Here is a 23,176-nt window from a genome sequence, read left to right as displayed (position 1 = left end):
CAAGTTCAGAGTACAACAAGAAAAATAGTTTTTAACTGATTTACAACTCTAATTTAGAGAAATAAAACTTGGCTGTCACAGTGTTGAGTTTCCTGAGTACTACAAAAGTTACCCCAAGTAAAAATCTAACCAGATTCCCAAAGTAAATTAAATAGATTAAAAAATAATTTTACATAGAAAAAATTGGTTTTATAAAATCTAGCTGTTGAACCAACATGTCGCAGCACTTCTGTACCCCAGTCCTTCTGATATGCAGCTGCCTATCTGTGGCATGGCCCAGCTAAAAACCCAAATCATATTATAATACACAAGCAAAAAGAAAGGGCAGGGTGGTTGGAAGGGTGGAGACACGGTTGGAAATCAAGGCAGAATTCAGCAATGCTCTGAAAAACAGCGTTTGCAGGCTCTTGGAAAGGTTGCTGGGCTTATTACTAAAGTCTGCGAGCATAAATTTTAATACTAGAGTTCCTTAAGGGGCAACTATGCAAAAAGACATCTCCGATCTCAGCAAAAGTAGAGGCATAAAAAAGGCACAGAGCATGCCCCCTCCCCATAAAGATTCTGTTAATGATCAGAGCAGACTGCCTGATGGATGCAACAGCCACTGACTTTTGAATGCTGTATCATAATTTCTGAAGGAAGAACTAAAACCATGCCTTCATTGTTTTATTGTAATCACTACACTCCTCGGGAGTCTGAAATGCAATTAAGTAATATATTCTTGATTAGCCAACTACCCCGTGACCAAATACCTTCAGAAACAGCTCACTCCCAGTCAACTTTTTCATGGAAAAATATCTCATTGGACTATAGTGATAAAGCTGTTCTCACCAAATAAGACACTCACTGTATCTTATTCTAAAGGAAATACACATGTATAGTTGTAGGTTGTTATTGCAGCTAAAATATACCCATTAACTCAATATTTTAATGGAGTATTTTAATGGCAAGAGACCATTCTTTGCAATAAAGACAGCACAAAAAGGGCTAATACATGTAACAACAAACTACACAGACTGAAGGCTATTCTGAATTTTGAAGATATTTAAAGGGGCAAATATTAAAGAGTATAAATTACTTACCTTGCAAATACCCTGTCTTTGTTTGCTCTTTCTTTACCATACTGCACAGATTGGACCTCTGTTCTCCCACTGGAAAACAAAACAAAATCAAACCACTGAATCCACCATAATTAAAGAACAATTTCTTGTTCAAAATTGAACCATCTCAACAGAAAAAGCCTAAAGTTTGTTTTCAGTCATGCTTAAGCAATTGCACTAGCTTCAGTACAGTGTAACCTTAGAAAGCATTTGGTAGAAGTGTAGATCTTGTTTCCAATTAATTTTAAAAGTAACAAATCTACTTTTGCTTTTTATCTGAAGCAATAAGAAATTTCTCACTGGATCTTTGCATAACACTTAACACTATAACATTTCCTGTTATAGCCACTATCAGGAACTTAAAGCATCTTCTTCATACTCCTAAACTACTCCCCGAATTGGTAATAACTTAGTTGCTATTTAGTTCAGCAAAATATCACAAAGAAATTAAATAATAAGCACATCAGGATTGTATTCTTCTATGCAACTTGTCAAAACCAAGATTAGATCTTGGAACTTGCTGACTTTTCATGCAAAACCAGATGTCTTGTGTCAAATCAAAGATTCTTTATACTATTTCATAATTTCTCTTTTAGAAAAAAAAACTACCATTTTTTTGAGTGTCTATCAGCAGTTAAGAATTGATGACAAGATACCAGCAACACTCCTTCTTGCAGCCACTTTCCTATTAATAACTTCAGATCAAGGCACAGAGTCCCTTATACGGACATTTACACTATGAAATCAAAGAATAATTAAGTATTTTCACATTCATATTACAGAACTACTGGATGTGTGAAGAGCTGAGAAACAGGCCAACTAAAATCTCACAAAATTCAGTGAAGGGAAATGCCAAGACCCACATCTGAGGAGGAATGAATGGCTGGAAAGCAGGTTTACCCAACATGACTGAGACCACATCTGGAGTGCTGTGTGGACTTCCAGGGTCCCCCAAGCCAAGCACAGGGCCACAAGGACTACTAATAGTCTGGAGCATCTGATGTAATAGGAGAGGCTGAGAGAGCTGGGACTGTTCAGCCTCAGGAAGAGAAGGTTCAGGAGGATCAAATGAGCGTGTATACATGCCAGAAGGGGAAAGTAAAAAATACAGCCAGATGCTTTTTAAGGGAGCCCAGAGAAAGGACCAGAGGCAATGGGCACAAACAGAAATACGAGGTATCCTACTTAATCAGGGTCTGTGGCAAGGATGGGGCAACAAAACAACATCATCATAACCCACCAAAACAAAACAAAATGAAATTTTTACTGTGAAGACAGTCTAACACCAGACCAGGTTGCTCAGAGATGGTGCAGAGTTTCCGTCCTTAATAATAACCACAATGATTCAGATTCAAAATCTTTATAGAAATTAAAAGACTTTCACTACAGCAACATTGAACCACATCTCAAACACTGTTCAGGATCATAGAATGCTGTTTCTCAAATGGTTACCGTGGGTGCTGGTCACAAACCAGATGCTATAAACAGTTAGCCACTGAATTACTTTCCTCTTTATACATTTATGCAATTCACAAGTGTGACAGAAATAGTCTGTTATTGTGTTTTCTAGCTTTTCATCATCTCCCTTTGTACGTCACAGACACTGCTGCCATTCTAGATGGATGATTAGTAGTAGCTCTGTTATTCTCTATTTCAGTCCCAATTTAAACCATTGGCATCCTGCATTACTTGCAAAGACAGTTAACTCAGTCATTGAACTGAAATAAATTTCTTAACTAAAAAGCATAAAACAGCAAAATCCAACACCACCTACTTCAGCATTACTCCAGCATTATGGAGATTATAGTTATTCCAGAGTCATTCTGTGCACTTCAAAGCTGTTTGCTTGTACTGTTAAGTTCATCCTTAAAAGTTATGGAATTAATTTCATCCTTATTTTCTAAAGTTCTGGTTTTGATGTATGTCTTTTGTCTTTACCTAGTTCCTGTTTGTATACATCGAGCTTAAGTGGTTTTCACTCATACAAGCTTCTTTTCAGTGATTTCTATCTGATCTTTATTTATCTCTGTTTCGTCGCTGTTGCTGCAAACAGTATCTGAGACTCAACAGGTTTCATCAAAAACACCAGGTCAAAGACTTTGAAGTTTTGAGACAACATTTTTAAGATAAACATAACCCAGCAGGTAAGCAGGCCAAGTAATGCAGCCTGAGAGACAATATCAGAGTACTAGTGCAATAACAACCACTAATAATACAATAATGATATTTTCAAGCTATCTTAGAAAATTACTGACATTTGAAGCTTAGGCCAACAGGGAAGGGGAACAGTTGCAGGATTCAAAAGCTACTTGAATTATGGCACCTTTTAATACAGATTCTAAATAATTTCTTATGTTTATTGATGAGCTGCCTATTCTCTCATATTATTTCCCACATATTTCAAATCAGCACTTACCAGTACCGGAACTTGGAACCCAAAGTGAAATAATGTGCAAAAAAGTTCTTCTGAGGAGGGAGTGGTCTGTCCAAGCGGAAGAACGTGTGATGTTCAACACAAGCTTTCCACAAATTCTTACATGCTCGGTAATTCACCATATTGAATCCCAGTAATGTTTCTCTAGATTCATGCTAAAAAATGAGAAAAATATATTTCAGATAAACATTATTCCAAGTTACTTTTGAAACTAATATAAATATTTTTGGCTTGGGGATATTTTTTTAAAATCACGCTTTTTGAAGTGGTTCTCTAATTTTACATTAACTTCATGTACAACAAACCCTTTGAAAATACCTTTACATTTTCTTTAAAGGATTTTTATGTTCCCTTGGGGTTTTTTTTAAAAGAGTCTGCTCAAAGGTTAACAGTCTGTTTTGTGATATTGAAACAACTCTAGATAGAAAGAAACTACATTAAAAAAAATCCTGTGATTTGAGAGTTCAAAGACAATATGCCTCTCTCTTTCAAAATTGCTATAGTTAAGATCAAAAATTGTCACGCATATGTGGCACTCAGAGACTGGGAACAGGTATTGATCTCAAGAGCAAGGGATGTGCCTACTTACAGGTGATTAATTAGGTTCCTGGTAAATTCAAGAAGCAAAATGGCAGAGCAAGCTCAGCTATTCTGCCTGTTGAGCTTGATTACAGCCTTTGTAAGTCAGGAAACATCTGATTATGTTCAATCTTCTTTCTCTTTACAGTACACCTTAACTGACTTCACTAGGTAGTAAACTCCTTTTCCAAGTTAAGCTTTTGTTGGCCTGCTCATCTTTAAATCTGCTCAGATACCAAGGCACAGACCTACAACTCTTCCCCTAGTGTTGTATTTGGAAAGTCATGACCAATGGCTAAGAATGACACTGCATTTTCAACCACATGATGAATTCAGGGTAAAATAAAATGGATATAAAAGGTAAACAGCGAAATCTAAGTAGTTATTGATGAAATTTAAGAAATTATATTTAAGAAACTAAAAACTGGCATTTTAATTCAATTTAGAAAAATTACTTGTATTTCTGTTCTTAATTTCCAAGTATTGCCAACTGTTCCCTGTATTTTCTAGACATGTTAACATAGGTATTTAAAAATTGCAAGTCAGAAACAAGGTAACAGAAATCAAGTCAGTTACCTATGCACTTATAAAAAGCTTTGTCAACAATGTAAAAGCACAAAATAAACAAGATAAATTACTATTCTGCAAGAGAGCAACTATGCAAAATTATGGACTGCCCTCATCTGGATCCAGTAAAGGACAAACCAGCTAAGATTTTAGATTCCAAGAAAAAGTTCTTATGATATAGCAAATTTTCATGTTCTGTTAGCCTTTTAAACAGCTGGAAAAGAGAATTTGATAAGTTATATGAGCCAATGATAATGCATTTTAATGTCATTCAAAGCATTATAATTATGGGTTGGAGAAAAAAAATATATCCTGCTGTTTCTCCTAGTTTGTATTCCAAAAATCAAGCTGATCTGAATCTCAAGCCACCATCTGATCACTAGATTAGACATGAAGCATGAAGGAGGAGCTGGTAAGGCAGGATGAGAAGGAGCTGCAGCTACATCAACTTAATTGTAATGCGAAACAGCACTTTCACAGGAACTTGGTGTGCTAGAGCTTTAAAGGTACCTTAACAATAGTTCTATTCATAGCCTTTAAGGCTTTCATTGCAGTGCAGAGAGAACGGATTCTCAAACCCAACTCCTTCATCTCAATTACTGCTAGAAAACATTGTTTAAGGTAAAGAATAATATAGGATATTGCTTCCCAAATGCACCCATCCTTTCCCTATTCACCCCTGCAGGTTCTGTAAAATCCAAATGTAGCTCAGGCACTTGAAATTCATCTTTTCTGATGATTCTGGGGTGCAAGATTTGGTTCTACTGCTGGATTTAGAATAAGATTGCCTATGTATTGCCTGAAAATTCTAGGCTTGAATCTATGTGGCCTCAGCAAAAGGCCCCAAGGCAGCACTTCCACTGTCCACAGTACTTCAGCCAAAAGCACATATAGTAACAGGACAGTCACACTGCAGCCTATGAAATGTTTTTACAGCACAAGGCTCCAGGAAGATGCAGAACGCTCTGTGGTATGACAGTGACATACAGGCATTTCAGGGATTTCCAGGCATCTCAGGTCTGCTGAGAGCAGTGTTAGAAGCCTATCTCAGGGAGTCACAGCTGGATTCTGCTCCAAAATTATTATCTTACTAATTCTGCCCGTGGGTCCTGTTAGAGGGAGGAAAACAGGCTTCTTGCTATGGAGGGGAAGAATGAAGCAGCTGGGATGCAATACTTGGAGCTCAAGCACAAAACTACAAGTTAAGACAAACAGGGATAGGGTAAAGTCAAGTCCAAGTCATCTTTGTGGTTCCTTTTATTAAAAAGACAAACAAAAAAAACCCAGGCTAGATATCGGTGCCCCCTCTCACACAGAACAGCTCAGTGCTTGAACACATACCTTGGGTGGGGCCATTCATTCAATCCCACCTTTGCCTGACTTGAAACAGCGACCTCAGAGCAGATCTCACTGCTCAGGAAAGAAATTAGGTTGAAAAACCTATTCTCTAGTAAGTCTTTTTCACTTTGGCTAAACAATCCCAGAAGAAAGCATGAATTCCCTACCCCATCTCAGAGAAACAAAAAGACTTCTGCTTTTTAAGTGGCAGATGCTGCACAGACTCAATATATTCCACAAACAGTGGGCAAAAGCCCTGTGAAAGCTTAAATGCAACACAGATTCTGGCAGCAGTATTTGCTATTCACAAAAAAATGCAACAGCAGAAACTTTGATAGGATTAGGCAGCAATCAATTAGGCATCTAATGAACATCAGTGTTACTTAAGATCAGTGTGTGTACTTGGGCAGATAAGCCCATGTATCACCTTGTGATTTTAGACCAAGTTCTTTCTGAAAGTCAGTCAAAAAAAAGTCAGAAAAAATTCAAAGCACAAACTGCAGATACATAACCTATAATTAAAAAAGATAAAATCAATTATTTTGGCCACTCAGTTAAACCAGGTCTTGGTCATGGACAAAACCTGTAATATGTTTTGTTCCAGACTCAAGTAATTTTCCAGTGGACATCTGGTCTCTAAAAGCACAAAAGAACATGCTGAACAGCTTATTTGGCTGTCACAGAATCAAGACCACTAAAACACGCTGGATGGCATTAAGAGCTTGATGCTGACTATTGATTTTACAACAGCCAAGGATGCAACTAACTAAAACCAGAGAAGCTTAGGGAAACATCTAGGAAAACAAAACTACTGAATTATTCGCAAAGAGCTGCAAAGCACGTAAGGGAAACAGCATATGGAACACAGGGAACAAACGAAGAGATGGTGGAAAAGCCTGCCACCGAAGTTATGGCTCAGGGGGCTTCTAATGTTGGGTGAAGAAGTCCTACACGTAACATTCTTTCCCCCCACAATCTCATAAGGAAACAATAGAAAGAAAATCTGCTCCACTGGATGCACACTCCAGCTATGGGATTGTTAGAATGATCAACCAGCTTCCATTCAAGATTATATTATACTGCAAGTAGAAAATGACTTTGACATTAAACTGCTTCATCTCACTTCCTTTAAGTGATTTATTTAAACACAGATATAATCTAATAAAAGTAGGCAAATAATTCTTTACTTATGTTGATGCCTTTAAGCAATGCCAAGTCAGGGAATAAATTTAACAGGCGATTAAAAGATAAGGCACTTGCACTTCTGAGGACAGTTGCAATTAAAAGCTCTCAACACTCATTAGCAGTATTTGAAATATATCTATTTAGGTCTACTTTAAAGCCTATGTAGCTCAGTTGGGAAAAAATAAAAACAGTGGAAAATTCCTTTCCCAAGTCAACTAACTTCATATTCTATAGCATGTCAGTTTTGCATCCAAATAAATACAGTTACTCAGATGTACAATTTGTTATATATTTACATACAAGTTTGAAACACATCATCAGCATACCATGAATGTACTTCCACTGCCGTATCGTAAATCGGTGATTTAAAATATGCACTCAAAGCACTAGGCAAGAGATATTTTACATACCAAATGTGCAATCACAGAGTCACTTCACCTAGTTTCTGCTGCCTTAAGAGTCATTTAGGCTCCCTTTATTGTTAATGGGAGTGAAAGCAAAAGAAAGCATATACCACCAGAGAGCAACTTAATCCATCCTAAAAAGTACCTCCAATTCATGCAAGATGTTCCGGCCTTTGCACCTTTGTGTCTGATGACTACAGAGGAAGTCTAATGATTTTCTTTGGTGAGCTAATTATCACGAAACTGAAAATATGTTCTTTTAATCTAACTGATGCTGAATATAGTTGAGATGAATCTTTACTCCTACGAGTGCTACTCAGGAAAGGTAATTCTGGAAATAACAGTTTTAATATTAGATGTCATTAAAAAATTAGTTTAAGTATGCCTTCTTTGGAAGCCAAATTTGAGCTTTGATCTTAAGATATTCAAGATTTAGAATGAATGAAAATCAACCTCTTGCCATCACTTTTCATCTGATACACAGAGTTTAAAGAAAAACAGTACGAGACTTTTTAATTTGTTGGCTTGGATGTCTCAGAAGAGAAATTACATTAATTATATATACTACATTCTGCTGCAAGTAACAATATGCAGAGTATTAAAAAGCAACACAAAAACCCAAGATGACAAAGCTATCTTTGTATTACCTTCTATTATAAGCAGGGTTTTTTTCTGCAGAAAATAGAGGAAACACTTGAGTACAGTACCCAACCCAATTTTACATTTAGGCATCTCAATCTTCAAGGTCCTGAACTCTACTACCACAGATTTTCCTCAAGTTCTGACTTAGCAAACATAATTTCTGAATTTCAAATAAATCCCCAAATTTCCATTTCAGATCCAAATATAACATTCCTGCAACTGTAACTGAAGTTACACACACTGTTATCAAGACAAAAAATTTGACCTCTGTCCTGTCAGAGATCAGCTTGCCTTTTCAGAACTGTAGCTCCTGCAGGCTATTAAAAAAAAAATTCTGTGTCAACATAATGCAACATTTCCCCCACCACCTTTTTTTGTATCATTACCATTTTTCTGCTTGTGTTGCATGATGTCTGCTCATGTTGACAGATACTCCTGTTTATTTCATGTAATAGCCAAAGTTCATTACTTTCTACACATAATTACTCCAAAATCTTTTAACTCTTGTTATGCTGCTTCTGAACTATGCTCCATGCACATGAGGTAAACTTCTCCTGACAACTAATGCACAACAAAGTGTCTGCACACGGTCAGGTAGTTCTGTCTGTGAGAACTGCGAAGTCCTGGGCCTCATTTAAAGGATCTACTTTAAAGACACACAGTTTGACTCCTGTTTTCAGTACTAGTACTAGTCACCAGACATTGGCCTGATCTGACATAACAGGTGTTTCCTCCTTGTATTTTTCTTGTTTAAACATATTGTCTCTAAAACTGGAACAGTCCTATAGTACTCAAGATGCATTCTGTCTAGAATCATCTTTTATCTAGGTCTTCAGATCATAGAACGTTACACGCTGGAAGGGACCTTAAAGATCATGTAGTCCCACCCCACCTGCCACGGGCAGGGACACTTCTTCTCACTAGACCAGGTTGCTCAAGGCTTTATCCAACCTGGCCTCGAACACTGCCAGGACTGGGGCATCCACAACCTCCCTGGGCAACCTGTTCCAGTGCGTCACCATCCTCACAGGAAATCCTTTCAGTGGTAAGAATTGCACAAAACCTTTTAACTAATCTGATGAGTTAATCACACAGTCATATTTTTAATTAATTCCTCCATCTTTCCCCAGTGATATGGCTGTGATGGAAGCTAATCTCTTGGAGGCACGGAACAATCCACTTCTCGCTGAATTAAATGCACAGTGGTCCTGTGGTGCTTTGCAGGGCAGCAAACACCCACCACAAGCACTGAAACACACACATTCAACTTCTGCCCCAAGAAATTTAGAAGCAGGCATAAAAAAATTATCATATGTAATTTAAAGCTGCAAAGAAAATGTTACCTCTTTTAAGTAATAAAGTCAACTTGTATTACTAAGTCTGAATAATACAAATCAGCATGTTTATCAAACTTTAACCTACAAGTATATACACAACTGAAGGAATATTAGGCATTACCTTGAGTTTTAATTCGGTTTCTTATGAAATTTAAATTTAATATTGATTTACCTTCAACCTTTACCACATTTATCTTACATAAGCAAATCACCTTTCCTGCATACAAATGTAAAACTAAACATATCTAAAATATAAAGCAAAGCAAATGACAAAAAAAATCTTATTTAAAGCATTGTAATGGTCTATTTGAGACCTGAAATAGCCAGAATGTTGGTGAAACTGGACTTTTAATTGCAGACAAAGGCAAGATTCAACATAGCTTCAGGGAGTATAATGCAGATGTGCAGTAGGAGATATTGAATTGCTTTCATTTTTTGAGATGAAACTTAAGACAGTACTCACCAATTCTTTCCTAAGTTGAATAAAAAACTGTTTGCACTTAAAAGAAATTTTTACAATCTTCAACCTAAATGAAAAATAAAATCACAATATTTAAACACTTAGTATATTCAATCATGGTTAAAGGCTTAAACATACCTACTGAAAATATACAGAAAGTATTCATTTTCATAGACTAAAAATAAAATGGCAAAGATTAGACAAAATAGCTTATGTAATTTGAAATGTATGAGCTGTATATTTAAGTTATCTATCAAATTCACTTGTTTCCATCTTAAACCCTAGGCAGTTGCTAATTTAAGTATCTTTTCCCCATTACAAATCCCAAAGAGCTCTTCTATCCCCAGGTCATTCCAGACAGATGCTCCCTTTTCTGAGGCCGCTTTCATTATCCCCTAGAATATGAATAAATACTCTGAACTTCACCTGATCTCCTAAAGACATTCTTTCTCCACGTTCTTACATGTCTTTAAATATAACCAGAACTTGTTTTAGTAAAACAGCTAACATAAGATACAAGCATGGAGACAAGGACTCCCAACCTTGGGTTTCTTATCGAGTTAAAAAATCACATTATGAAGAGGAAAAAGCATTTACAATATCAATGAAAGGGAAATAACAACCTACAGATCTTTTCACCTTGCAAGTTATCTATAAAAAAAACAAGATACTGACAGTAATTCCAGGTAATTTTGGATGGTAACTGTAATAGTTATGAAAAATGGGAAAAGACAGGCCATATTTCCATCACAATCTAATTATATACTTTTTCAAAGAAATGTAATATTAGGATAGTGCACATTCTTTATTAAATATAAAAGAGTATCATTCTGGTCAAGGAAAAAAATGAGGTTCTAATTGTAAAAAAAACTAAAACATCATAACGTTTGTGACTTTAAAAAGGAACAACTGATAAAACACTGCAAATTTACTGGAATTACAGCTTGTGTATTTATCACTTGTTGAATAAAAACCTCTATAGAGTAGGAAAGATAAGAAGCAAACATCAACAGACACCTAAGTTGGGTATCTATATACAGAAATTATCTTCTTAACTAAATCAAATGGAGACATTTTTCTCCAGGGGATTATTCAGAGCAGGAATCTAACTTGAAAGTCCTAATTTGTTGAGAGTTTCTATCTACAGTAACATAAAGGGAAACTGTGAACATTAGCCTTTAAATTATGCTTATTTAAATCTTTTCCCATTTCTTTTTTTCTTTCCTAGCTTGCCATTAGTTTAATAAAAAAACCAGCAGCAATAACTGTCCTATTTGTTGGGTTTTTTTCATTTTTTAACAAATTCTTGCTAAGTTTTCAAAGTTAGTTTATCAAGGATTTGACACTATAAAGAGAGCTATATCTTATCTACTGAAATCAGATTATTCCATTGCATCAATTTTCTTAGCAACTCCTGTGACAAACAATTGCTTAAGAATAATGTGGGATGGGTCCTAAATTTGCTGGATGGGATAGACACTAGTGATTATAGCACTCTAACTGTGGAAAAAAAAAACAACAGAAAAAAATTTATTGGGCTATTTAGGTTGCAGTTAATCAACAAGTATGTTATTATGATTTTTTTTTTTAATTTTGGCATACAGGGCAATTAAAAGAACATTTTAACACATACCTTTTCTAAAAACTGTTTTTCCTAAAAACACACTCTATCATGTATCAGATTTGCTTAGCATGTCAACAGAACACTTGAAAATAAATCACAATTACTCTGTTTATAAAAACATTCTACTATCTTTTATTCTTGAGGTTTCCTCTTCTACTGAAGAAACTACTGCCTTTGGTGATTTACAAATCCAAGGAGAATAAAAATTAAATAAAAATTAAAGCTCTACATACCGGGTTTTATTCTCATTCCATATTTTAGGCAGAGTGAGGTCAGATGACTGTTAAGCCTGAAACCATTTGGAACAGACTCAAAGCTCTAACATTAGCCAATAAGGTCTAACAGAACTTGAAAGAGTCACCTTTCAAGTACAAAGGAATGACTCAGCAAAGCTGATTCTCAGCTATTACCAAAAAATACAGCACATAAGAGAGAGTTCATATGCACTGCTAATACCTTGCTAGTCATTGAATAAGCACATCCACACTCAGCCAAAGGAAAAGGCACATCTGCCTGCATTTCCTTCCTCTGACTGCTGGCAATGGTGTATATCTGAGGAAAAGCACTGGGTAGCCTAACTCCCAAACAAGAAAGGATTGTCCAGATTTAGTGGTCAAAGACAAACTTGGCTCCAGCAGCTGTGAGATGGCGAAGCTAAAGATGTTAAGGGAAGCGGAGGGATGCAGCAAACTAACCCTCTAGTTCAGGAAAAGAAACTCCAGCTTGTTCAGAGCTCTGGTAGGCAAAAGCCCATGGAAGCTGCCCTTTGGGGCACAGGAACAGAGGACAGGTAGTCAGTCTTAAAGGACAAAATTCTCAGTCAGAATAATCCTGATGTGCTAGAAAACATGCAAGCATGAGAAGAGGTCAAGCTAGATAAACTCAGAACTGCTAACTGGGCTCAAACACAAAAAGAAGTGTACAAGATGTAGAAGCAGGATTAGGAAATCCAAAGCACAACTGCAGTTGCAACTGGCAGTGGATGCAAAAGGCAACAAAGCTTTCCAAAGGTACATCAACTGCAAGAGAGGCAAAGGAAAGCATGTCCAACTGCTGAACAGATGGTTTAGTAACAAAGGAAAGGCTGAGGTACTCCATGCTCTTTTCCTTTGGTCTCCTCAGATTCCCAGGTCTCTGTGCCTGGTAGCAATACCTGGGGAAAGGAGGAGTTACCCACAATACAGGAAGATCAAGTTAGGACACACAGGATAAAAGACATTCTCTTTTGTTTTGCCCAATTCCTCACTTCTCTCCCTTCTGTTTCATTTCTCCCCATGATCATAAGGTTCCTAATAAGCAATTTAGATATAATATCAAATTAAGAGGGAGAGGGCAAAGACATTTTACTTGACTCTTCTCTGAGCAACACAGTTAAATCTTTATTTCTTCCCACATACATGCATGTCTGTCCTCTCACTTGTCAACTCAGGAATACTGAAAAACAGGTATCTAAACATTCACTGTAACCATAAAGCCTGGGAAGACATTACACAGATGCAGTTGCACAGGAGCAAGAATAAGTGGAAGCAAGAAGAAAAAAGTACCACTACTAGTGTCACTGGAAGAGCAGCATGACTGTGGATAAAAAGGAAAGGTAATAGGTCTACTGTTGAGCTGTATTATGAAAACTGGCATTTCAAATTCTTACTCATACTGAAATGAAGCCTATAACAGGGTGGAATGCGGAAGGGTAGTTTTGGGTCTTTTGGGGTTTGTTTTGTGAAGACCAATTGTGTTGGTACTATAGTCTTCACAGGAAGGAATCAATATCCCTAATGTCAGTTGATATGGTCGAATACAAAGAGGAACTGTTCAGGTAATTACACACATGCAAAAACCACACTAAGAATTTATATCAGCATCCCTGGCACGCAAACAATATGAAGCAGAACTCACAGAAACCTCCAACTTCCATTAGGGACATGTAGCTTAATTATGACCTACATTGTACGTACTCAGTAATTTACCAGTGTGTTTTACAGAACCTATTCCTACTATTGCTGTTTTCCCAAAATTGACAGCAGTAAAATCAGACTGAAATAAAGCCTTCCTCATTATTATAGCATTCCATACATAAACCAGTCTTAGCCCAGAAATTGCTCTAACATGTCAAAATTCTCACCACATGAAGGATATATTTCTTAGAACATGCCACTATTATAAAGGCAGGTCTGACTGACCAATACAGTAGTTTCAGACCTTTCATTCCAAAATCACTTTTAATTTACCCAATAACCATGACGACTGGAAATTTACATGTTTTGTAATTGTCTCAGATTTACTTTTCTTTGAATGCTTACAGGCAAAATGTTTACCACATTCAATTGTATCTGGCTACAAATAACACCTATGTTATAATTTCGTTTTTTCTTTCTCTCTGAAAATCTACTAAAATTTGACCATTCACACTGTTTCTCAACATGGTAAACCACAAAACACATAACATCTTCCAATGAACCCGGAGACTAAGCACAGAAAACCAGAATGTCTCAGAAATTCATTGGGTTGCAGAAAGACCAAGCACACACATCAGCAGCAAACAAAAATGCAAAATCAGTAGCAAATGAACACTTTTCATCATTTGCCTGGTGAACTGATGTCTCTTGTGACAATCTTATATGACTGATTCCAGCCACTCAGAATGCTGCTGGAGCAAACTCAGCGACACGCGTCATAAGGCTGTCAAAGTGGATTCCAAGCAGGCAAAGGAAACCAAGGGAAGGTTACTTCTGCAGGAGCTGAAAAAGGCATTGGGGAAGGTGACATAACTTCTGTAGAGCACTATAGAAGTCATAGTGGAAAACAGGATTTCTGTATATATATATATTCATATATATATATATTCTGTTCTTATACGAATAAAGAACAGGATCCAAACTTAAGCAGAACGATAAGCAGAGTAAGATAGCTAATGGGGATAACTCCATCTTTAAAGAACAGCCTTAAAAACTATTTTAGTTAAGAAATAAATGACACCATTTTCTGCAGTAAATGCACTTTTCTGATCCTATCATGACAATGGTTATCTACGGATGAAGAGATCACAATATCCTGAATGCTCCACCTCAGTTATCCTCATAACTACATTAAATTGAAAACACACAGTGCAATTAATATATACATGACAAAACAGATAAGAGCAGTCACTCTCCAGGTTAATACTTTTCAGTTCAGCTGCCTCTTTAAAGACTGTAAGCTACACCATCACATTGGCCTGGGCTACTTATTTAATTAAATGTAAAGTATGAGTACAAACTCCTGAATAAAAAATGTATTAAAATCCATTACAGTTTCATTACAGTATCAGAATGGTTTCATAGGACAGCATGCAGTTCAGGACAAAATCCCATCATAAAGTTACCCATAAGCAAAACATCAGATGAATAATTTCAACTTGATATGCTACAACTAAGTTTCAGTCTTTTTTTAGAGTGTGTGACACAGTTAGTGGTAAAAATATTTTGAAATAGCAAACAAAGCCATTAAACAGCTGTCCTTACCACTGAAAGGTGTTTATTCGTACTCTGTTCTTAAAAATTAGTATTCCACCTGACATCACTCCAATCATTATTTCATTGTTACTCTGATCCTTTAAAAGAAAAGAAAAAATTACATGAAGAACAACATAAATATCTTTTGAAACCTCATATATATTCATTCTCATCTCTCTCTAAATAGACAAATTAACATGGAAGGAAACACGTTTTAATCAGACAAATAAGAAATTGTTCACTTCTATTTAGGACAAACCTGAATGTTTGCTCTGAGTTCTTTATAAGCTACCACAAAATTTTAATTTCCGAAGTTAGTTCCTCTGTCTTTCACCAACTTCCAAGAAATACATAACAGTATTGTGGCAGTTTATTACTAACAGCAACACTAATAGACTGGCTTGACATTTGCTACACTAAAAGCAACCAGCAACTTAAATTCCTACCTGAAAGGAAATTGCAATCTCAGAACACAGAGGGGAGAGATTCTAAAACAAACAATATTGTAAGCATATTTAAAAAGTACATTTTTCCTGAAATATCTTTGCACTCTATCAAACACCTGCTATAGATCTCTCAATATGTGTGCAATAACAGTGGATAGATACAGTGAGCAGTGAAGTGGGGTACATTTCAAATTCTTTTCCAAGTTTCTCTAACCTTGGGGAATAAGACAAGAATATTTAAAAACTAGAAGTGTCTTAGTTGCTAAAAATAATTTTATTCAGAGGTTTTGTAGAAATTTTAGCACTGCACTGACAGGTTAAGATCGTTTCAGTCAAGACCTTGAGCTACTTGCTTTATCAGGTAAAACTGTATCAAATCATGGTACTCTCACCTTACATTAACAGTTCATTCTATATTATGATAATGATTTATAACATGGTTTTAATAGAAACCAAATTAAATAGTTTCAAAGCTGATAGATCCTTAATTATCAAAGGCACATTCAACAAGCATATTCTTCTTATCAGTAGCCAACTGAACTGCCATTTAAGCCAACAAGGCTCAATGTGAATACACAGATAACTAAACACAAATTCAAGCAAAGAAATAACCTCACTAGAGTGAAATAGTGGATATTCAATTCATAAATCCCAGTTAGGCACCTAATAAGACGATATTGTTTTCATTTTTTTTTTCTCTTGTAAGCAGCTGCCAGGAAGGCCCACTAAAAAGGAAAGTATATTTTTCCATAAATCTCAGAGGAATCCATTTTTACATTACAATACTAGTTCATCCAAACTTACCCTTGCATAGTGCAATTCAACTCCATAAAGTTCTAAGGTACGTACTGTATTGAGATAATTGAACTCTGCTTCTGCAGGAGACAACCCTCTGAAAGAAAGCAGCTAAATCAGAAATGTTCTAGCACGACCTCCCACATCAGGCTCCCCAGTGAGCACAAACAGAAAATCTGCATTGTTTTACTACTTCTACCCCCACCCTGAAATCTGAATTTCCTTTCTCATAATAAATGGACTGTAACCCGAAACTTTTAACAGAAAAGAACTTTTGCTTCCACACAGATAGTCTCGACAAGAGGCCACAACACATTTTATTTCTAATGCACTGTTTCATTCAAATATCTATGGAGCCCTAGAATCTGGAAATTACTTTTACAATCCTGGATTTTCCTCTGGTAATTTAAACTACCATCAGCTCACTTAAATGTCTTTACCCTACCTAATAGAATTTGCTAAGCCTTTATCTGAAATATAACATAACATTCAGTAGTTTCTAAAGCAAACAACATGCCCCAATCAAGCAAATGTTTTGTAAATATCACTTAAATTTTGTTAAATTTAACTGTAAGAAAAGGCACTTAAGTTCTAAAATATGAAGGAACCATCACTGAAAAGTATCACAGTGTACATACTGAAAAAAAAAATATTTTCCATTGCTTCACTGCCTTTTCCTCTTCAGTGAAAGGTCACAGACTTGCACACAGGAAAGAGCAGATATTGAAGAAAAGGACTTTGTTACTTCTAAAGTAACTCTTTTAACTGCTGAAAGCACCATGAAAACAAAGCCTTTATGCTCAGAATATTCCTGAAGATTGAAAAAAACTCTTAAAGAAAATATATCTGACTTATATCCTACATAATACACAGAAATACTGTTTTCAGAGTACCTTTAACATGTTCATTATTTCACTAATTTTCCCTGTCATTCTGTCATAGATACTCTGTAGACCATCAGTGGTGTTATATATTCATCATAAAAATAATCTAAAAAAAAATTACATTAAACATATTTTTAAAAACCCTAAAAAAACCCCAAACAAACAAACAAACAAACAAAAAAACCCACCAAAAAGAAAACCCAAAAAACCCAGAAACCTTTAAGACAAAATACTCCTTTTTTTATATAATAGCACAGCATCAGCAGTCAGGATTTGACAAAGTCAGTCAGTATCTTCTGATGTAAATCCTTACATGTGCTGCTGATGTAATTTTGCTATTTCTTTTTCAAAGTCTTGAGGCTGGCTAGGGATGAAAGAATATTCTGAGAGGTAGCCTGGCAAGTTTTCTGAATGGTTGTAGTCTCCCAGCTCGGCTAAAATATTAAAAAGAGAGGTTATTGTTTATCACTGATGTACTTGGCATTGTGCAAGGCCCCCAAATTCACAAGGGTCTGCTCCCACATAATTTATGATCTACAGCAAACAAAAATAGAGAAGACATTTGAACTCCCCTTTTCCCTTTTGAATAAACAGTCACATTCTCAGTGAATACCATGGAACTTATTTAGTGAGAGCTTTGATTATGTACTTATGAAGGAAGTTCTTAAAGTGTTTAATTTGTAATACACAAATTAATTCATAAATGCTGTCGTAACAGCTAGTACTAAATAGGATATATTTATATAGATACAGATATATAGGATAGTATTAAATTTTTTTCCTTTATTATTTTACCTTGCTTGTTTTCATGTGATTACACTTTTTTTTTTAACACTACAACTGCTATTTCTTCATGAAGATCTGCAAAATCCACCAACTCATTATGTACCAAGATATATTCAGAAGCATTAGAAAAATATTTTTTTGCATATTCAACTGGTATGTATGGAAAAAAGTACACATACATACACCTACATTGAAACTACTCTACTTGAAACTACTAAAAAGTGCATTTACATAATTACTAGCCCTTTCTTAAAATTATAAGAAATAAATTAAAATCACATTTGTCAGAAAAAAAAATACAAGCAACATTTGCTAAAAATAGAGGCTTTGAGGTTTTCTAACTATAGTAAAAAAAAAAAGGCAGTTTTAAGTTTCTGCAATCTATGTAACAGATCTACAGTGACAGGTAAGAAACATAACTTGAAAACTGGAAAGATCACAACAATATATCATGATGTGGGATTCTGGGCAGGCCTAGTGGCACTGACAAGAGGGATGAAGGCACTCATGGAGCGGGAGGATAAGGAAGGGAAAGCAGGAAAGAACTCTGGAGCGCTTGCACTGCCAGAAATAGATCTTATTTTAAATAATTTAAAAATTAGGAAATGGGACCAGGTTTTATAATAGAATGCATTCCTTGCTAAAATCCACTATGAAGAATACAGGACTATGTCTGCTATTTACATATACTTATAAAGAATCCAGACAATTTACTATAGCAGGCATAGAAATCATTAGACAGAGCTCTGCATTCTGAAGAACTTAATGGCAGCAGGGTCTCATAGATAAGTGTAAATACAAGGCATTGTGCATACCACCACTTCTACATACCACGCCTCTAACTTCTGTTATTTGAAAAATAAACATATTGCATTCTTAGAACCCTAAAATGTTATCAACTTTTCAGAGTTCCTGTTTCATTATCAAATACTTTATATCTTCTAAGGCAAATCCCTATGGCATGACAGCACTTGCAGTGCATTTTTCCAAGCAGCTGGAGTGTGGAAGTTTTGTTTAAGAGAAACTGTTCTACTGATTGACCTAGAAAAAGGTGACCACTTAACAAAACTATGCATAAAACATTACAGTAACATGTAATGTTAACATGTAATGTTACTGTTATTTACAGTAACAGTAAAAAACACTATGTTTTTTACCTGAAAATATTAACATTGACACTATTTGTCTTATATGTACAAAGTATACAAATGTGGAATAAGTATCTTTAGCAGTAGAAAACCACATGAGTACAGACAGATATATTAGGATTGCTTATAAAACAGAATTTCTGACAATGAGAAATTTCAAGAAGTAGAGGCTGAACAGTCTCTAGTTGGTTGGTTGCTATGGTGGATTTTTTTTTTCCACTGAACAATGTAAGTTTATGAAGAAAAAATGAGTGGGGAAGAAAACTAAATCTCAAGTCTTCAAGACTCATCTATTCACTGCATGGCTTAAAATTGACAAGGCGGGTATTGAACTCTTTGGTCAGATATGATCAGAATTCCCTTTTCCACATCTATCACTGTATGATATGTTAAAAATGTTTAAGTGTCTTAATAAATACTTTTTAGTATCATTCTCAAGGGAGAAACCCACAACCCCACGCCTCAGAACACACAGGAATAAATGAGTATTGATTTGGGGGTTTCTAACGGTACATCCTTAAGTATTTTTTTCATATTTAATTCAGCAAAACATGCTGGGGGAGGAAAACCAATCAAATATATTTCTTTAATCATGAGGAAATTAGCATCATGTCCACAAACATCACAATATAATGCTATACAAACTACATTCTTTAGAAACTAATCAATACTACTTTTTATTATTTCAGTACTAACATGTACACAAACACTAATTATACTTACATTGAACAGCATAGGAAGCCAGAAGAGCAGCAGTATTATAAGGACAGGGCAACCTGTTTTGTTGTGTTTTTAAAATGAGAAATAAATAAAATTAGATATTTCGAGTGAAATTTGGTTATTTTGAAAACCCTAGTCTTTTATAGTCTATGGACAAATTGGACAAGTAACTACTACAAAGACTTTTACTTGCACAGGCAGTGATTTATTCTTAATATATTTTTATTTTTGTAGGCAAAATCCCTCATCTCTCATTATTACGTTTTTCTCAACCAAATTTGCATTCAGTGTTTAACACAACAAAAATGTCTTACCTTCCAGTAAGAATGTCCTGCTTAATTTGCAAAAAGTACTGGTACCTTATTTAAAGAAGCAAACAAAAAACACTGTAGTTAAAAATAATTTTTTTCCATAATTTTCCATCAATTTAATGTATTTTGCTTTCAGTTAGCACAAAACTAAACTTTACATTTTGCATGCTATTTCTTAAATTCTCATGGGAAAAAAATGAAACTTTGCTTAGTAAAATAATATTACAACTTGGTAAATTCAACTACTTACAGGTTATGAAGTTATACATTGTATTTCTCTAGAAGGCCACAAATTTCACATTCTACCTGCTTTATACAGTAACCACAAGCTGAAATTTGCATCTGTGTATGGAGGTATCCACATAAGAATGATCTGTACTCCAGGTAGAGAGAATTAATGTATTCTCACTGAGTATTTGATATTACTCTGTTTTAATTAAATTTTAATTTAATTATTCTTAGTATTTTGGAGTTACATTGTTGTTACAAAAGTTGTGGACTCTTATGTCAAACACCTTTCAATTGACTTCCCTCAAACTTCTAAAGTTTTCTTTAATTATGGTGTGAGAAAAGCTTGTTTTAGAAATTCATCTAGTTTTCCCATGCCCACTCTTTCAAGTCAGGGAGGACATGGATACAGCAAAAGGAACAGACAAATAGTTTAAAATAAGAACTATTTCCCACCAAACAGTGGAAGCAGAAACACTATGACTTAAAAACCGCGACAAGCCTGAAAGTGCAAACAGCTTTCCCTCTAAATTACTTCCTTTGTTTCTCCAACAAAATCCAAATATTTTGTTAATGTCTCAGAATGAATCTTTTGTTCATTCAATTTAGTTCCTTCATATTTCACTCCAAGGTTTTAGACAATTTCAAAGAAGTATAAATGTTTATATCAAGTGGCAAATTACACCTGCTACAAAGCTCCACTGAAACAGAGACCGGAGTGGGGTAACAAACAAGACTTACCAAGATGGCAGGATGTTAGCACAAGCTTATAACAGAGCATAAAAGCATCTGTAGAATTTGTCTATATTGCCTGTTTATTTTTTAAAAGAGGTTTCACTGTATGGCAAATTTAAACATCATTCCTGCTTCCTTATATATTTATTCTGCTTTGGGATCTCCTACATTAATGATATTATTATTATAACCATCTGGTTTGGTTTCCTTCTTGTAGCTCTGATTCAAAAGCTGGGAGTGACCTATACCCATTCATTGTAAACACTCGCCAAAATCACTTATCAAAACCACTAAATACTAAATATTTCCCAGTACTAACTTGCACTAAGAAATTAAAACCAAAATGCATTACTTTATTACACATATTATGACTTCTCATAATTGTGTAGTCTTCAGAAAGTGGATTAACTATCCCCTTAAAGACTTCCACAAACATTTACAAATACAGAAATCCAATTATTTATAAGCTAAATATAATGGAAAGGTAAAACATTCCGAGTTTGAAAGAAAATAAAGGAAAATTCTTGTGAACTGACAAGCAAAGATATGAGTCCATGTGCTCAACTCCTACAAAACCATCAAGAGGTTCTTGAACTGACCAGAAAGGCAGGAAGCTTAGTCTAAGGTATTAAACCTCAAGAAGTTAAAACTGAGACATTAGCCACGTTTTAGAGACCTCAGAATAACTTTTCGTTTTCCACATTAAAATGCACATTGAAACCAAAAAAGATAAAGCAAAATTTCTTTACCAGTTAAAAAATGCAATAAATGACAAGTTAATTTTATATATTATATGGATATGCTTCAGCTCAGCTTTGCTTGAGCATCTCTTCACAAATATACAGCTGCACCTCCATCTTATTTTACTTTTTCTGGTGTAATGTTTTATTAGAAATATTGCACAGCACTTAAAGGATCTCATGATTAAGGGACACCAAGTGGAGTTCATTTTCTGTCCACTGTTTTCAGCGAACAGGGAAGCTGATGGCTTGTTAGCCAACCACCACAGTCTGAACACTGAAGCCTCACATACTATTTAGCAAAATGGGAAATCACCAGAAGTTTAGCAATGCAGGTCTGCACGGGCCTGCACAACACACCCAGCTAAAACAACACAGGGAGCATCCCACTGCCACGTTTTCATCTTCCTTACACAGATAGAGCTAGAAAAGGGTAAGACAGAATTACTGCTAACTGGAGTCAACGTTAATAAGGAAGTCTTCCTGCCATGAGGAGAACTAATGAAGCTTCATTCCCTACCAAGACAAGTTCCCAAAGCCAAGCTCTCCAATGCACAGCTCCCGCTGACCCCTCCTGACCTGGGGCATTCATAACCTGCCTCGCTCACATGAATTCACAGCGGTCTAATAAGACACAAGCTTGCACTGGACCTTTCCCTGGCATCTATTCATACTGCCTCATGTGTGGAGCCATTCCTGTTTTCAGGGAATTGATAAAAACTGAGCAGTTTTGAACAGTCTCAGCTTGAGCTGGAATTGTCAGAAGTTTGCACCTTCTTTTCATTTCTTTTTTTTGAGGTAGGAATACTGCTTACACAAAAGAACCTGTATCCTAACTTCATTCCATAAAAACCAATAGTTAATAACCCTCTCTTCATAATAATTCCAAATACAAATGAGTTTTCTCAGGGGCAATTAGGCCTATTAGCAAAAAAGACAGAACTAACCTAGATACAGGAATCCTACATTATTTCTCATTTAAAAGAATGCTGTATTTATAGCTTTGTATTTAGAGAGAATAGCACTTAAACAGTTTTCTCCTTCTTTATGGTTTACATCATATTGATCAATATTACCCATTTTTTCATCTCTTTAGGAATATTACATAATTTCCTTTAATTCAAATAAAACACTTTCCACACTTTTTTTATTATTGTGATGTAGTAAATTGCCAAATTTTCCTACAGTAAATATTTCAATAAAACAAAGTCTCATCCAGGCT

At 35.4% G+C, this 23,176-nt stretch overlaps 1 protein-coding gene across 3 annotated transcripts in view; it reads right to left on the bottom strand.

The window, feature by feature from the left end:
- Positions 1 to 23,176, bottom strand: part of PTPN4 (protein tyrosine phosphatase non-receptor type 4) — a 112,165-nt gene that overhangs the window by 37,074 nt on the left and 51,915 nt on the right. For all 3 annotated transcript variants that reach the window (XR_010431999.1, XM_064661320.1, XM_064661319.1), the window contains exons 6-13: positions 20,255 to 20,299; positions 19,944 to 19,996; positions 17,600 to 17,720; positions 16,412 to 16,499; positions 15,171 to 15,259; positions 10,050 to 10,113; positions 3,517 to 3,689; positions 1,083 to 1,151 (exon numbers count right to left, since the gene is read on the bottom strand). Coding sequence is in view for 2 of the 3 variants with exons in the window: in XM_064661320.1 (XP_064517390.1) it covers positions 1,083 to 1,151; positions 3,517 to 3,689; positions 10,050 to 10,113; positions 15,171 to 15,259; positions 16,412 to 16,499; positions 17,600 to 17,720; positions 19,944 to 19,996; positions 20,255 to 20,299 (702 nt within the window). In the remaining variant the exon portion in view is untranslated. The remainder of the gene's footprint in view (positions 1 to 1,082; positions 1,152 to 3,516; positions 3,690 to 10,049; positions 10,114 to 15,170; positions 15,260 to 16,411; positions 16,500 to 17,599; positions 17,721 to 19,943; positions 19,997 to 20,254; positions 20,300 to 23,176) is intronic.

Source organism: Pseudopipra pipra, chromosome 7, assembly GCF_036250125.1.
Source record: "Pseudopipra pipra isolate bDixPip1 chromosome 7, bDixPip1.hap1, whole genome shotgun sequence".
NCBI classification, from domain to species: Eukaryota; Metazoa; Chordata; class Aves; order Passeriformes; family Pipridae; genus Pseudopipra; species Pseudopipra pipra.
This window is presented reverse-complemented; position numbering and strand designations above follow the sequence as displayed.